At 39.4% G+C, this 17,043-nt stretch overlaps 1 protein-coding gene across 1 annotated transcript in view; it reads left to right on the top strand.

Moving 5' to 3' along the window:
- The window catches only part of LOC124122610 (ankyrin repeat domain-containing protein 50-like), a 35,627-nt gene extending 19,172 nt beyond the window's left edge, over positions 1-16,455 (top strand). Inside the window, exon 6 of the mRNA XM_048390541.1 lies at positions 11,693-16,455. Within this exon, the coding sequence (XP_048246498.1) occupies positions 11,693-12,723 (1,031 nt within the window). The 3' untranslated portion in view covers positions 12,724-16,455. The remainder of the gene's footprint in view (positions 1-11,692) is intronic.
- The last annotated feature ends 588 nt before the right edge of the window (positions 16,456-17,043 follow it).

Genomic DNA, 17,043 nt, shown 5'->3' with positions numbered 1-17,043 from the left:
AGCCACAAACACCAACTATCGCTCAACCATCTACTAATGCACAAGTACCACCGCATATTGAGGCTAAAAATCAACAACATATCGATGAAAAAACAGCGCTCGTAGTGGGTGGAGTCTCGGTTGGCTTACTCATGATTTGGTGGTTAAATAGTTCTTAGCGAATACGTACAACAGCCCTGCAATTGCTACGATCAGCCCCCACAAGTTTTGACTAAGCTAAGTGGTGGTCTTAGCTAATAAATTCAATAGCCAGGAAACAACACTCCCTATTATACCGGGAAGTGCGGCCGCGGCTTTCTCAGCGAGCTTTCCCAGTGCTGAACCTAATGCTTTTAAATGCTTTTTTATCCACTCTTTAATACCATTTTTATCGCTAGGAGGTGAACCTCCACCTGTACTACCACCTGTTAACGAGAGAGTCAAAGTCGATATAATAAATCCCAATGCGGTTAAAATACTGGCAATGGTTATTCCCTGTTCTCTGAACAATGTTTTAATTTTATCGGCCAGTGTAGTGTCATCGTTGAGGACTTGATCGATAGTTTCTCGAATACGACTGATTTGCGAACGAAGTTCCTTTCTATTACTGGAAGCAGCTTCGAGGCGGGCCGATCTTTCGTCTTCTAAGTTACGTAATCTTTCCGCTACGCGGCGTCTACTGAACTCATCGCCCGCCTGTTCGAGTTTTGTTTTCTCTTTAGCTATATGCTTGTCGATTTCGGATATCTTAGCTATATTATTGATGAGTTCTCCCCGCATTGTTCGCATTGCCTTGTCAAGACCTCGTAATTCCCTAATACTGAACTCTGAATATGGTGATACACTGACCGTGGAATTATCGTAATAGGTATCTAAGATTTCTCCGAGTCCGTTCGAGGCCACGTTAGAGGCTTCTTCCAAATCATCTGTATTACCGAGTTCAGTACGCACGGTTCGAAGAACCTTAGTAGTCTTCGCGGGAAGTTTTGCTCGTCCGTATTCTACAAAACCTAATTTATCACGAACAAACTCGCGACTATGTTTACCAGCTATAGTAGACAAGGCTAGGGGCTTACGAGTACTATAATGCATAAGATCAATATGCTGAGAGTCACGCAGTCGTAATATTCCTTTACTATCTAGCTTAAACTTTGAATACTCACGACCTATTGGGATAACATAATTTTTATCATCTTTTAAGGCATCGTAATAATCATTGACGGTTGATTGTAAAATTTCATCGTTAAGATTCGTGCCACCAAAGTTGGTTTCATCAGTACCCTCTTCGTTTGGGTTATCAAAGTCATCAAATGTACTTAGATCTAATTCATTATGTTCAAAATTAGCCATTTTTATATTAAACATAGGGTACATAATTTCAATATAAACAATGTCTTCGCAATACGGACGCAAGTTAAACCCACAACGTAGACTTCGAGATCCATTAGGGGTCAAGGCAATTCGTCAGTCTGTAACTATAACTAATAACCCTAGTACCATAGATCAGAATCAAACGCTTCTGGTTCGCTTTCCTAATCTCGGCGCACACGATGTGTTAGTTCCGGGAACTGTCCGACTAGCATTTACGATTAGTTTGACTTCTACAGACGTTAACAGGGAGCCCGTTCAGAACATAGGTCGTGCTATCGTTAAGAAAATCGCCATTAAAATTAGCGGTAATGAGGTTTTGAGTATCGTCGATAGCGATGTATACTATTGCTACATGGATCTCTGGAGAACGGATAAAGAGCGGGAAAACTTACAGTACCAAGGTATTTGTAATAAGAACACATTGAGACTGCGTGTGGGCGCTGAAAATGGTGTTGATACCAACGAAAAATATAAGGCTGTTGCCGACGCATTAGGTAACAGATTCTATGTTCCCCTAGACTTTGAATTACTAGATTCCCACATGCCCTTTTATCAAGCATCCCTAGGTGATAGGTTAGAATACGAACTCACTTTTAATGACTATGGTAGAGTAATCAGATCTGCTAATGATGATGCTAGCTATTCTATTGACAATATCTCGCTGGAGTACGATATGATAACGGATCCCGAATTAGCCAGACAAATTCGTAACCAGTATACGGGAAGTTTAGCCATTTTGTACGATCGCATGCTGCGACACCGAAAGATCACGAGGGACAAAAAAGATACGATGTGGAATATCAATCTAAACGTCCCCACGAGGTCGCTGAAGGGTATTTTAATGTTGTTCGAGGACCCCTCCGATGCATTTAAAAGAAATACCGAGAAGTTCTACAATCCCAAGATTACAAAAGTAGAATTGACTATCGAGGGCGTTCCTAATCAACTATATAGCCAAGGAATGCTAGCGTATCACCAGTGGGATGAGATTAAAAAACTTCCTTCTATAAAACGTTCTCCGGAAGTTAACGCAGTCGTGAAAGATCTGTCTCTCGGGAGTGTATCGATGGGTGAATACCTCACCACGAAGTACGCGCTATGGCTCGACATGCGAACAACGGACGATGACCAATTACACGGCAGTGGGAGGAGAATAGAAAATGCTAGCGAGGGTGCCACCATACAGATAACGAAGCTTCAGGAAACGGCTGGTAAATTAAACATATATTTGTACTTGATTATGGATGCGCAACTTAATATACAGAATGGGAGATTCGTGCAAGCAATCTATTGATAATCTTTTACCTAAAGATCCGCACTGCGTTATCATATGCGGGCAAACGGGCTGCGGAAAAACAGCTTTTATTCTAGATATTTTACAAAGTCAATATCGGGACGTTTTCGATCATATCATTATTCTGTGCCCGACTATAAGCGTTAATAAAACATACTTATCGAGAGATTGGGTAATGAATGACGACGGGGTTCACAGAGTCGATCCGGGCGATCGTTTACAAGACTGCCTCCGAGTATGTCACGAAAAATACAAAGGAGAATCGACCCTTTTCGTAATAGACGACTGCAGCGCAAGTAAAGAACTCACAAAAAAGAAAGATATGCTTTCGTATTTAGCATTCTCCGGTCGGCATACTCAACATAGCGTTTGGGTACTTACTCAAAAATATAACTCTGTCCTGAAAGATCTCAGAGAGCAGACCAAATGGGTAGCACTGTTTCATTGCAAAGATCGAGATTCATTCGAGGAATGTTTACGCGAAAATGATGTCATTTATACCAAGGGCGAACGAGATAAAGTCAGAAAAGTGTTAGCGGCAACGAAGCACTGTAAACTCGTATTAAAAACCGATCAACCAGCTGCTTATGCAATTGCTTAGCAAATTGTAGCAAAATGTAGCAAAATTATAGCAAAATGTAGCAAATTGAACATTAGCGGTTAATATTACATAAAAATGTGGTTCGAAATCCTCATTCTTTCACAACAGTTCATTATTACGGGATGTATTGGATATGTCATATTATATTATGTTAGACTTAAATATCTCCTTAGGTATTACATTATGGAATGCGACGAACTCATCGAACAAATGCTCAAAGAATCTGATGCAGATCAAAATGTTACAGATAAATCTTTAGATAAACATAGAGAAAGACTTGCCGCTTTGGTAGCCGGTGGAAAATGTTCCCAATATTTGGGAGAAAATTATACCATCGAAAAAATTGATAACATGACCGACGAAGAAATTAAAAAACTGTACGTGCGTTACGAATCTAGACTGGGAGCTACCATGACTAAAACGATAGGGTCTTCTATATTACAACTATACACAGCCGTAGCTAGTACGTTTCTCCCCATCCCAGCAGAACATCGCCTGTATTTATGCGAATCTCTCGAGAAAGACCCATTCATCGAACACGCTATAAGCGCAGTGAGCTGTGAGTTTTATCATAGATACGGAATGTTCTTAGCTCCGTTCACCACACCTTTAATAACGGCTAGGTATTGTCAATTTAAACATACGTGCCCACTTAATAATATAAATGGAGACACAGGTGACACCACAGATTGTGAACGAGGAACCACAGATTGTGGAAACGCAACAACAGATTGCGGAACAACAAGTGAATGAGGATGTGAATGAGAAAATACTAAAACAACCCAGAGTTACTAAGAATCCTTTGAAAATAGCCGCAGGAAGAAAGGGTGGGCTGGCGCGCAAAGCAAAATTAATAAATAATTCAAATCCGATTAAAACATGGGCACTAGTAGGAGTTGCTGGTATAGCGGTTGTATGGTTCTTTTATAAGTCCGGAGAAGAGAAAACGTCACCCCCGCCGCAACAACAAGTTCAATTAGAGGTTAGTCCTCATATAATGCTATAAGAAGCATGACTACTCCAGCTACAGACGGTAAAATGTTGGTAAACGCGACGTATCATTCAGCGGTGGTCACCGGCTTGGCCATTGGCTATGCCCGTATGGTTAAAATGATTACTAAAGCCACACCTCCCAAGCTAGATTTTAATGGATATGACATACCAATGATGGTTCTGGATATTGGATTAGCTATGGCAACGAAGGATATGCTCATCAAACAAGGACTTATCCCGGAAGACATAATGAAGTAATTAAACATTTGAATATTTATATTTATATAAACATGGCATCAATTGCGATGATGGTCGGTGGAGCTATTGTTAATGCTCTAGCTTTTTCGGGGAGTAATTTTTTATTTTCTAGTATGAGAGGTTCGGAGCAGAAAAGACATAATAAAGCTTTAGAACAATACCAAGCAGCCCAGTTACAATATACACAGCAGAGAATGAAGAGATTAGACTTTATTCATGAACAACTGATTAAGGAAGGACATTCAATTCAAACGTTTAAGGATGTTGAATCTGCCATGCACGAATACTTCCTCGTTTATGGGAAAAAACTAGACCCAATACCGAGACCAACAATGAGTCAGTTTTATACACCGTCAGAGGAACAAAAGAACCGAGAGATCACATTTATCATGTTGGGATTGACTTCTGTATTGATTTTCAGCTATACCATGCATAAGTCGGAGTGACAGCTGTGGCTATGCATAATCAATATCTCGCAGTGTAGCTGTGATTTGCATTTAGACAAATGATATGATAGATGTATATACCATGAATAACTGCAAGTTTACACTCATGGGAAAGACTACCCTTTGTAACCGACGCTGTGTTGATTTTTTTTACTGCGGGATACACAACTATTACATCAGGCGCGGAAACATCAACTATACGTGTTCTGTATGCGGGATAGGGGTCAAAGGTCGTTATTGTTTATGTAAGGAACACGGTGCTGATAGGGTCAGGAACCAGATTATTTATGCTAGGAAGAGAGATTACATCAATGAGAGGAATAGGTTGGGGAGAATATGTATTTAGATATATGAAAACAACCAATTAGACATTTGTCTCATTTTGCATATACCATTCAACCACAATGGTTTTTGTCAGAGAATTAAAAGCTATGGCAAAGCAAAGTGAATTGATGGATTTACTCGGTTTGGAATACAACAGACCCCAGACTGTTAGAGAACTCAAAGTTCGAGCGAGAAACGGTGGGCTGAGAGGTTATTCTCGAATGAGAAGAGCTGAATTGATCGCTTTACTAGATAATAATCAACCTATTGATAATGATATTCAACCTAATAATAATGATAATGATAATCAACAACAAGAATTAATATTTGTACCCACATCCGCCGGCGTTGGTAAATATCTAAGAGGTTGGAAGATGGATATTAATTCCAACATGGATGTTAACGATATTAAGCCCATCATATCGAGTAAAATTAATGAGGAATTAGATGATTTACATAGTATAAAATACCAGCTGACGATTAAAATGACATTGAGTAAAAGTAACACAGACGATAGCACCGAATATACCGAACCATATTTCCGTAGCAATCAAGAAGTTATAACCGAATCCGATACTATAAACGCATCATTAGATACATCAATTCAGAGAATACAGGAAACTTTAGAACGTTGGACTAATAGAGGTTCGGGTTGGGGTGTGGATAAAATCGATAGTTTATATTTAGATATAGCAAATTATATGCCCTTCAAAGGTGGATCTTATATAGATTTACCTCCGTATTATAAGAAGAAAAAAGCCATAATTAACGTAAAAAATAAATCCGATGACTGTTTAAGAATGATGATAAGATCTGCATTGTTCCCCGTAGATTCTAAAATTGCAAATAGACCTTCTAGCTATCCTAAAAACGATGGACTCAACTTCGATGGTATAGACGAACCTACACCAATATCACAAATTGATAAGGTGGAAAAGCAAAATAATTTAGCTATAAATGTTTTCGGACATTCTAAAGGAATTGTTGTACACAGGATAAGCTCCGCTCCGGAAAATATCCCCAGAATCAATTCATTTCTGATCGAAAAAGATGGTAAATATCATTATACGTGGATAAAGAGTTTAAACAGGCTATTATACGATCAAACAAAACATAAAGAAAAGAAATATTTCTGCGAAAGATGCCTGCATGGGTACAGCAGACAAGATCTATTAGAAGCGCATAAAGAAGACTGTAGAGGTGTTGGACAGAATGCTATCAGGATCGATATGCCTAAAGAGGGAAAAAATATATTAAAATTTGAACATTATTGTAATCAAATGCCAGTACCGTACGTAATTTACGCCGACTTCGAAGCGCTTATCAAACCCATAGAAAATAATCAAGATAATAATCAAGATAATAGTTTTACGTACAAAACTCAAGAACATATTCCTTGTGGGTTTGGATATATAGTTGTAAGGTATGATGGGAAAACAAACCCGCCGGTGATTTACAGAGGACCCGATGCAGCGGGAAAGTTCCTAGAATATCTACAAAATGAAGAGAGAATAATCAGGGAAAAATTATCGTGTAAGATACCCATGCGTATGACGAGGGATGATTGGAGGGCCCATAAGAAGTCAACGAGTTGTCACGTTTGTAATAAACCCCTGGATGGGGATTCTGTAAGAGATCATTGTCACGTCACGGGTAATTATCGGGGAGCCGCTCATAACGAGTGTAACTTGAAACTAAAAATGAATGCTCAAACAATACCCATCCCCGTTGTGTTTCATAACCTTAGGGGATACGATTCACATCTCATTATGCAAGCTATCTCGAAGACCGACGGCGGTTTAACGTGCATTCCTAATAATATGGAAAAATACATATCGTTCTCGTTGACTAAACCTATACATTATAGGGACAAGGATGGGAAATCTAGAACAAAGCAAAGTAATGGGCTTAGATTCATAGACTCCGTACAGTTTCTGTTATCTTCCCTGGACAATTTAGCTAATGCGAACAATCCCGATGACTTTGCGATAACAAATAAATATACCGATAAGATAACACGTCATTTGTTGCTGAGAAAAGGTGTATATCCTTACGAATATATGGATGATTGGTCTAGATTTGAAGAAACTGAATTACCACCCCTCGAATCATTCTATAGTAACTTAACAGAATCTAGAATAACAGATGCCGATTATGAACACGCTCTGACGGTGTGGGATAAATTAGGTTGTAAGAATTTAGGTGATTATCACGATCTGTACTTAAAAACCGATGTACTGTTACTCGCCGATATATTCGAGATATTTAGAAAGACGTGTTTCAAACAATACGGCTTGGACCCGGCATGGTACTATTCCAGTCCCGGACTATCGTGGGATGCATTGTTGAAGAAGACCGGCGTAGAACTAAAACTACTCACAGATTACGATATGCACTTGTTTATTGAGAAAGGATTAAGAGGTGGTATATCGATGGCAGCTAAAAGGTATTCTAAGGCTAATAATAAATTAGTGGAAGGATACGATCCTAGTAAACCCGACACCCACATATTATATCTCGACGCCAACAATTTGTACGGATGGGCTATGAGTCAACCTTTACCCACGGGTGGTTTTGAATGGGTCAATGATATCAATGTGAATAATATCCATAATATCGAAGTGAATAAAGGGTACATACTAGAAGTTGACTTGGAATATCCAAGTTCGTTACATAAAGACCATAACAGTTATCCGCTAGCTCCCGAAAGATTAATGGTTAATAAAGATTGGATGTCGGAATATCAACGCTCCTTGATGGGTAATAGTAGGTTAGCTAACGTAGAAAAACTCGTACCAAATTTGATGGATAAAACAAAATATATAGTTCACTACAGAAATCTCCAGTTGTATCTATCGTTAAGTATGAAACTTAAGAAAATACACAGAGTTCTAAAGTTTGATCAAAGCCCTTGGATGGAGCCCTATATAAGGCTGAACACAGATTTAAGAAAGATAGCTACCAGCGATTTCGAAAAGAATCTATATAAGCTCATGAATAACTCGGTATTTGGTAAAACTATGGAGAATCTAAGGAAGCGTGTTGATGTTAAATTAGTCAGATCTAATGAGGAAGAAAGACTCAGGAAACTTATAGCCAGTCCGGCTTTTAACAGAAGCAAGATATTCGATAACGACTTAGCCGCGTTGCATATGCAGAAGAGTAATATAAAATTCAACAGACCGGTGTACGTCGGTATGAGTATTCTCGACTTGTCAAAACACTTAATGTATGACTTTTATTACAACGAACTTAAGAAGCAATACGGCGATAGGTGCAAGGTGTTATATACCGACACAGATTCTTTGTTGATGGAAATACAAACCGAGGATGTGTATAAAGATATGGCAGAAAAAATAGATATGTACGACACGAGCGATTACCCAAAAGATAATCCACTGCACAGCGTTGTAAATAAAAAGGTGTTAGGTAAGATGAAGGATGAATGTGCTGGGACCCCTATAGCGGAGTATGTGGGATTAAGACCTAAGATGTATTCTATAAAGAAGTCCGATAATGGAGAGATAAGAAAAGCTAAGGGTGTTAAGAAGTATGTTGTAAAAAAGCATATCAAACACGAACAGTATAAAGAATCATTATTTAACGGTAGAACGTTCAAACACGAGATGAACTCTTTAAGAAGTTACGATCATAGGATATATAGATTAAGAATGAACAAGACATCATTATCCCCCTTAGATACAAAGAGATGGATTGATAATGATGGTGTAAATACCTATGCTTATGGTTATGGTGGTAATACCGTACCGTCGGGAACTATGAACAACTCTTCTCGTACAAATGCCCTACCCGGTCCATCTTGAAGATAATAAAGAATAGGCTCTCCTTCTTTCGTAACCAATCGACTAATGTTATACGTCTTAAGGGACCATATGGGATCGGTTGCGCGACGTAGCCCTCCTTCGAGTTCACCGGCCTGGTATAAATATCTTACCCTTACTCTATCCGGAAGTTTTCGTTCTTTGCCTCTCCTCGGTGCTGAAGATTCGGAAGTCACGGATTTCATTTTAATAGCATCGGATGGTTTCTTCCCTATTAATCTCGTCACTTCATTATTCAGCGCTGATACAACGGCTGATAATCGTGTCACCCATTCGGTTGATCTCAATCGCTCGGATTTCATTTCGATCCCATACTGATAGCCAAACAAACGTTCCGCTAATGTCCTGTTAAATCTTTCGACGATAGCTTGACTGCGGTGGGCCTCTCTTTCACCACGGACGATTTCGACATCGTTCTTTGTTAACAGTTTAGTTACCGATCCCATAAACTCGCGACCGGGATCTACTTGAAATAGCTTAGGCCATTTTAGCGGTCCGCGTTTATATATGCGACTCAGTGCATTAGCTACCTCTGTTGATTCTTTCGATGTTAATGGCTCAGCCTCTTTGTATCGACTAGCCACATCCACTACAGTTAAAGCGTATTTATACGTTTTGCGTTTTACCTTATCGTGGGGAAGAAACAAGAGGTCAGCCTGATGAACTTCATTCGTTGTAAAAATATCAAACTTCTTCCTCGGTATATAACGCGGTGCTGGTAAATATATTTGCCACATCGCTTGTTTCTTTAACCAATCCTTGGCCACATCTTTAGATACCTTAGCCGCGGTGGCTAATTTTTTTATTGCTCCTACACCTTTCCAATATCCTCATGGGCTATAGTAAATTTTATCCATTATTAATTAATATTGATATTTCTTTTAAAACGACTTTCGCTGAATCACATCACTAATAGAAGCAATGATTGGCCCCAGGTATTGGTGAGCTAGAGCCAATTTAACTTAATCTTATGACTATCATTAAATCGCATCATCATTTTGGCATAAAAAATTCCTCCTGTAGTAGCAGTATAGGTATATGAATCCTGCTCCAGTGGAGTTGCGGCAGAACCCCCATTACCTATACTACTCCTGCATCACTTCAGGCTTTCCTCCCACATTAAGATGATACGCCATGATGTTACTGGAATACTGTTCAAAGTGGCTCAGTCACATTCTACCTCTCCTCGGCATCAAACATAAAAGAATTATGTGGCTGACTGCTTTGTATGGTTACATGTATGCCACAATGCCATAAAGTACTATTGGTAAATCTGTCTGTGTGAGCGAGAAACAATACCTGTTCATCAAGTTCACTACTGTCAGGTCTTGTTGATGTATGTGACATGTTACAAGTTTGCGGAACAAATCCCTGCTGTTTGTGTTTTTGAGTGTTTGTTGACATGACTTTCTAATATGACTTTGAAATCATTATTACAAATCTGTTTTGCCAATATGTTCAGAGACCTTGGACACTGTCTGTGAGGTAGTATAGTTTTATGACAGAACAGCTATTTCAGACCTCAAGGTTTCTGTTATCTAATAAAGGTGAACTTCTATAACTATACTATGCAAAAAAAAGTTGGGGATATTTTGTTTTGAGGTGAAACCAGAGGAAAATACACTCAGAACAATATCTGACGATGAAAGTAAGTGATTTATGTGGCAAGAACATTCCCCAAGAAATCAAGCTCCCAAACACAACATTGTGACAGTCATGAAGCACTAACCTCGGACAGCATGTGTAAGGGTTGACATGCCAGATTTACCATTGTCACTCAAACTCAGGTTGTGAGCATATTGTTTTCTTGGAACCAAACGCTCAAAGATAGGCATGTTGCAGGTGGGCACACGTCAGAATATTGTTGCCCAAACGCTGCATGTGCCTCAGTCTGTTGTGGGGCCCCATAACAACAAACACAAGACGTCGATGATCGCCGCCGCTATACCCTACTTGTTTTGCACATTATTGTTGGCACAGTATTTTTAGACCCGTGAACATTCCGGGGTAGAATAGGTCTTCAGCAACCCATGCTTGCTATAAAAGGCAACTATGCTTGTCATAAAAGGCGACTAACGGGATAGGGTGGTCAGGCTCGCTGACTTGGTTGATGCATGTCATCGATCCCAATTGCATTGATCGATGCTCATGATGTCAGTCACTTGATTTTCTGGTTCAGACTCGATTATTTACAGACCGCCGTCATATAGCAGGAATGTTGCTGAGTGCGGCGTTAAACAGCAAACCAACAAACAAACAAACCACAGTATTTTTAAAGATGCAGTTCTGTTCCTGTAATATTCTGACAAAGTTGGTATTCCAGGTCAGTGGAGCCCTGTTTGTCATAACAGCCGACTCCATTCATGTCATCATATTCAGATAGCATGGAGTGTTATCTGCCCGAGACTTGATCATACCTTGAATATTGTTGACTTGGTACTTGGTGCTCATGCTACTGAGATTCTTTAATTGTTTGTATTTGTTTAAATATAATGTACAACTTGCATGATATACCTGTAGAATAACATGTTCCTTATTTGTAAGATGTCGTACACATGACCAGCTGTGATCCTTTGTGTTACAGCAAAGTCTGACCTCCAGACTCCGGACACTGACCTCCAGACTCCGGACACTGACCTCATTGTTGCGTGCAGGGAGGGGAATCTAAAGGCAGTCAAAGACATCCTAGAACAGAGCCCGGCGGAGGACATCAACAAGAAAGGCTGTGGTGGGATGACACCAGTGATGTGGGCAGCAAGGAGGGGACACAGAGAAGTGCTCGACTTGCTTGTGAAAAAAGAAGCTTATCTGAAAGTTGTGGATGATGCCAGTAACAATATCCTTCACTGGGCCTGTTATGGAGGGCATGTGGCAATGGTGAAACATGTTGTCTCAAAGAACATGGTGGACATCAACAGTAAGGGGCGGGATGGGAGAACCCCGTTGATGTGCGCAGCTCGGGAGGGGAAAAGCCGAATCTTTGACTTTCTTGTGAGTAGAGGGGGCCTTCCATCAGGGATTGACAAGGATGGAAACAACATCCTTCTACTGGCCTGTTTGGGTGGGAATGGGAAGATTGTGAAGTACATCATCTCACATGACGATGTAGACATCAATGGAAGAGGACAGTCTGGCAGGACTCCATTGATGGCAGCAGCATACAAGGGACATGGAAAGGTCTTTGACCTGCTGGTTGATAAAGAAGCTGATCTGACACTGGTTGATGATGCCGGTGACAACGTCCTCCATGTGGCCTGTCTGGGGGGACATGTGAAGATTGTTAGCCGTGTCCTCGATTTGGACAGGGTGGACATAAACATTCAAGGTCAATGCAGGAGGACACCACTGATGATGGCAGCAAGGCTTGAACATAATGAAATATTCCATTTACTAGAGAGCGAAGGAGCTGATGCATCACTATTGGATGATGAGAATAACACCATCCTTCATCTGGCCTGTGAGGGAGAGCATATTGATATGGTGGAGCATGTACTCTTTCTGCATGCTGTGAATATCAATGCCAGGAACAAACAAAATGAAACAGCAACCATGCTGGCAACAAAGGGAGGTGACGTGTGCAACCTTCTTGTGTCGCATGGTGGCCGCAGTAGGTGAAAGGAGAAGGACAGCTGAGAGTTCACTTTTTTGAATTGTTGAAACTGTTAAACATACCAACTACATGGGAAGAGAGCTTGATAATGGTCCACTGGTCAATTGGAATGTTGTTTTGATGTTCCATACTTCAGTCACATGTTGATGGCGGAGGTCAAACGAAAAAAACTTGAAACATTCTTATGAAAAAACATACAGTTCTGAATAGATTATTCTTCACCCAATAACAGTAAAAGCAATATTCCCAAGGTATCCCTCGTGCTACCAGCCTAGCTAAGAGATAAAGCATTGAGTCTGTGATAGTCCCATATTCTTCAAATGCATTCGAATGACAGTAGCCTCAGAGTCCTCAGCAAAATCCTCTGTGTCATAGTTGTGGGCATATCATCGTGTTCCTTCTGCATATCATTCATCAGGGGAAAAACATCATACTGCCTGTCAATGACTTAGTTGTACCCATTTCACTTGGAAAGGAGAAATCCCCTTTTCCTCAAGGCATGCATTTTGAGTGAGTGGGCTTCACAGCAGGTACTGGGCTCTGTTGTTTTTGTTATTGGGGTATGTAGCTCTCTCTGAATGAACTTGAGTAGTACAGAGTGACACAGATCAAGAAAGTCAAACACTGAACAGTGGGGAAACCGTTTAGAGAAATCCTTTGTGCACAGACGTGGAGAGTCATTCGGGGATTTCAGATGCAAATTTTATTTCATGAGAAATGCTACTAACACGAATAGGTAGGAACACAAAGCCTAGATGCTAGAGCACAGCCTGCAGCTTGCCTGATGTAGTTTCTGTTTCGGAGGAAATTCCAACAATCTGGCAATGCCTTTGTGTACCTGGCCCAGTCATCCAGATTGTGACACATGCCTTGCTATAGATGCATCACCCACTGATATTTGAGGAGACAACACAGTCATCCTCTCAATGGGCACACGTCTTTGACATAAAGGTCATTTTACAACAAGAGGGCCAAATGGACAACAGAAAATAAGCAGAAAATATTATTCCCAGTACAGAACTACTTTCTTACTGTATGATATATTTATGTGTCATTACCATCACATATCAGTGGACATCACAATCGCATACTTAAATAACGATTGCTGTAGTAAATAAATAACCCATATTAGTGTTAATATAAAGTCATAATTGTGATATCTACCAACAAAGACAGATTATTGCTCGCCTTTGGGGACTTGATGATTTCAGTACCACTACACATAAGACGTACACTGAATGTCTAAAATCAAGCTGTGTTTACTTTTATTAACTTTGAGATTATATAGTAGCAAGGCTTCTGTTAAATTATCATTATTATTCTATATTTTACAACAATGAACCTGTGGCATCGGAAAGGCCTCTAGTTGTGAAGAACCAGAGGCAACAAGTTATTACCAAGTGGTAGGTTTTCATGGTATCCTCTGCATTGGCCGTGGGTCCGTCGTGATAGACGTCAATACAGACAACTCATGGCATCCATTAATCTGGATCATCCATAGAGTACACATGTACACAGACACTGAAAATATCTCTTCACACGGAGGCGGTTGGTGGATCTGATTTTTCTCTACTACCCATGTGTCTAGCTTTAGTGTGGAACATTGTAAGTTGCTTGAATTGATTGTAGATGGCAAAATGAGCGCGGGAAAATAACCTTGCAGTCACTTATGGTATTAAGAAAAGTGAATAGTGTGGAGGAGTTGTCTCCCTTATACCACAGATGTTCAGGCAGTATTAAGAAATGGAAATAATCAAGGCTGGAGATGTTTAAACACGAATAATTAATGAAACATTATTCTAAACAAAGAAGATAATTTTATACCATATATTTTACTACCGGATTCGGGTTTTAAATTCCATAGAAACCCTGGGACTTCCTTTTTCACTATATTAACCGAAACAACATTTATCAACATTTGTATGTATCAAACATACTTCCCATGAACCTAGGGAAAGGAGATTAAAAAGTCTCTTCCTGCCGTACTTGAAAAAAACAGATTCGTTAAAGCATTCTGGTGCGTGAACAACTAAACTACAGACAGTTGCAAGGTCGATCTACTGAAATATACAGTAAATATTTGTCATTTGATGTGACATTATTCCGCACATTTCCCTGTCTGGGTTGTGATCAAATGCAAAATTAGTTTCTAGCGAGAGACATTCACAGATCGCAACCGGAAGATGTAAATATAAAATCACTAGGATACCACAGGTATATTATTTAAAGTACTTGGTATGTTATAACAGGTTGCAGGTTGTCAGAACAGCCTAAAAACTTGAAAGTCAAGATGGCCACTAACATAAAGTCAAAATGGCCTTAAAAGAATCATAACGGCCACAGGTGATAATGTCAAAATGGCCTTAATAATTATCAACGTCCACTTATATGTTGTTCCTTGTCATTATACCCAGCCGCCTGAAGGCAGACAACGTGTCTGTCTTCAGGAACCCTCATGACTTTTACCCCATCCACCATAAGTCAAGCAATCATTATGTACTTCTGTGGCCGTTTTGACTCGACTTTTTGAGGCCATTCTGATTTGAGTCCGTTTTGACCTGCTTCCATTGTATCATCGTCGTTCAGCCCGATTGGAAACCAGTAGGGTAATTTATATTAATTTCACTTAGACAATCTGTGATAAAACATATAGCTCGAGTCCATTCCCTATTAATTTATTTATTTGTTAACATGATTTCATCATTTCTTATACTTATAGAACGAGATGAGTGTTCAATGTGGATATGTGTCAGACGAGTTAGGTTACTCGCCAACAAACCATTAAGAACACATTGACTTCTGATAATTCCATAACCTTTTCTTTGTGGGTATATTTATCGATCGGCTGTGTTTGAGAAGGAATTATTATTATGCAGCCTATCACATGTTACGTTTTAAAAAGAATTCTTAACATTATGAATAACTTGAATTGCTCAAGTACTTTCTAAGCAATATCATCATTTGTCTAACGCACCAAGGTCCTCTGCATCCTCTGGTTGTTATTGACTACCATGACTTACAGAACATGTGATGCCTTCACAGATGCAATTTTCTGTTACATCCATGTATGACACTCATACTTATTTGCCCAAATTCACTGCATGCTTTCTGTGTTTTGTTATTGATAAATGATATTTTAATATTGGTAGAATAAATTTGATAAGTAAGATTGTTAGTGGCTATACCGCAAAGGGGATTGAAGTAGTGTAAAAGGATTGGCCCCGGAGATGGTACATAAGTCCACGTCATTCAGAGTATATTTTTTACTGCCTAGGTTATAATATAACATATATGTAATTATATGTTCTTTTAATTCGGCTAAATTGTCAATAGTCGCCAACTCCTGAAGGGATGATGTAAATCCTGCTGGGATCCATGCAGGAAGCAAGTCTCCATGGCCCCTAGTATGGTCCCTACCATAGCTCGCTTTAATAACGTATTGCTCTGTCTAGCGATGTATTTTTATGGTTCAATACTAGTTTTAAATCATAATCTGTGAAACGTCTATTTATTTTAATGTCCTTTGTTGACAGGTTCTTATAGTTTACATTTCTTTATTATTAAATAACCTTTGAAAGTCAATTTATGGATGAAATATTGATGTGACTTTAATTTTAACTCACTCACTCACTGCATATTTTAACAAATGATTCAATATGAATTTGCGAGATGTTGTAATGCTTGTATTTAAGTTGGTTGTATTCTATTTCGGTATTGCTGTAGAATGAATAAAACAAGTACAGATATTAATTGAGTCATCATTTCAGTTTATTGTCCATATGGAGATGTGGAGCCGTGAATCATAGACAAAATGTCATCAAAGACAGTTGTCATTGATCAAACAGGAAGGAGTGAGTTTGACTTTCGGATAATGTAAATGGGAGTAGTGCTGCAAACAATTAAATGTTAGAAATTGAATGAAATGTGTAAATGTGTAAAAGAAATCAGCAAACTGACATATATGAGACATATAAGGCGTAACACCATACTCACGCGTGTTCAGTTGTGTAAATGTTATTGATAATAACGTCTTATTTTGTCATTTATCTGATACATGATTTTTCATAACAAATTCATTAACAAAACCCATACCTGGTAGTAGGAGAAAGAGCGACACGCCCTGAACGAGGGGTGGTGTACCAAGTCAATTCACAAAGTCAATATCGTGTGTTACCACCATTTGCATTGACACAGGCGGGGCAGCAGCACCAGATGAATGACAACAGCCTGGGGGATGTTGTTTCAAATGTGAACCAAAGATGGATCAACATGCTAGCGGTACCGGCTGGTTCTGGTTCTGGTTCTGGTCCTGTCGTAGACATCGA

This window comes from Haliotis rufescens, unplaced genomic scaffold, assembly GCF_023055435.1.
Source record: "Haliotis rufescens isolate VD_foot unplaced genomic scaffold, xgHalRufe1.0.p SCAF_9, whole genome shotgun sequence".
Taxonomy (NCBI): domain Eukaryota; kingdom Metazoa; phylum Mollusca; class Gastropoda; order Lepetellida; family Haliotidae; genus Haliotis; species Haliotis rufescens.
The sequence above is the reverse complement of the archived record's forward strand: the minus strand, read 5'-3'. Positions and strand labels throughout refer to the sequence as shown.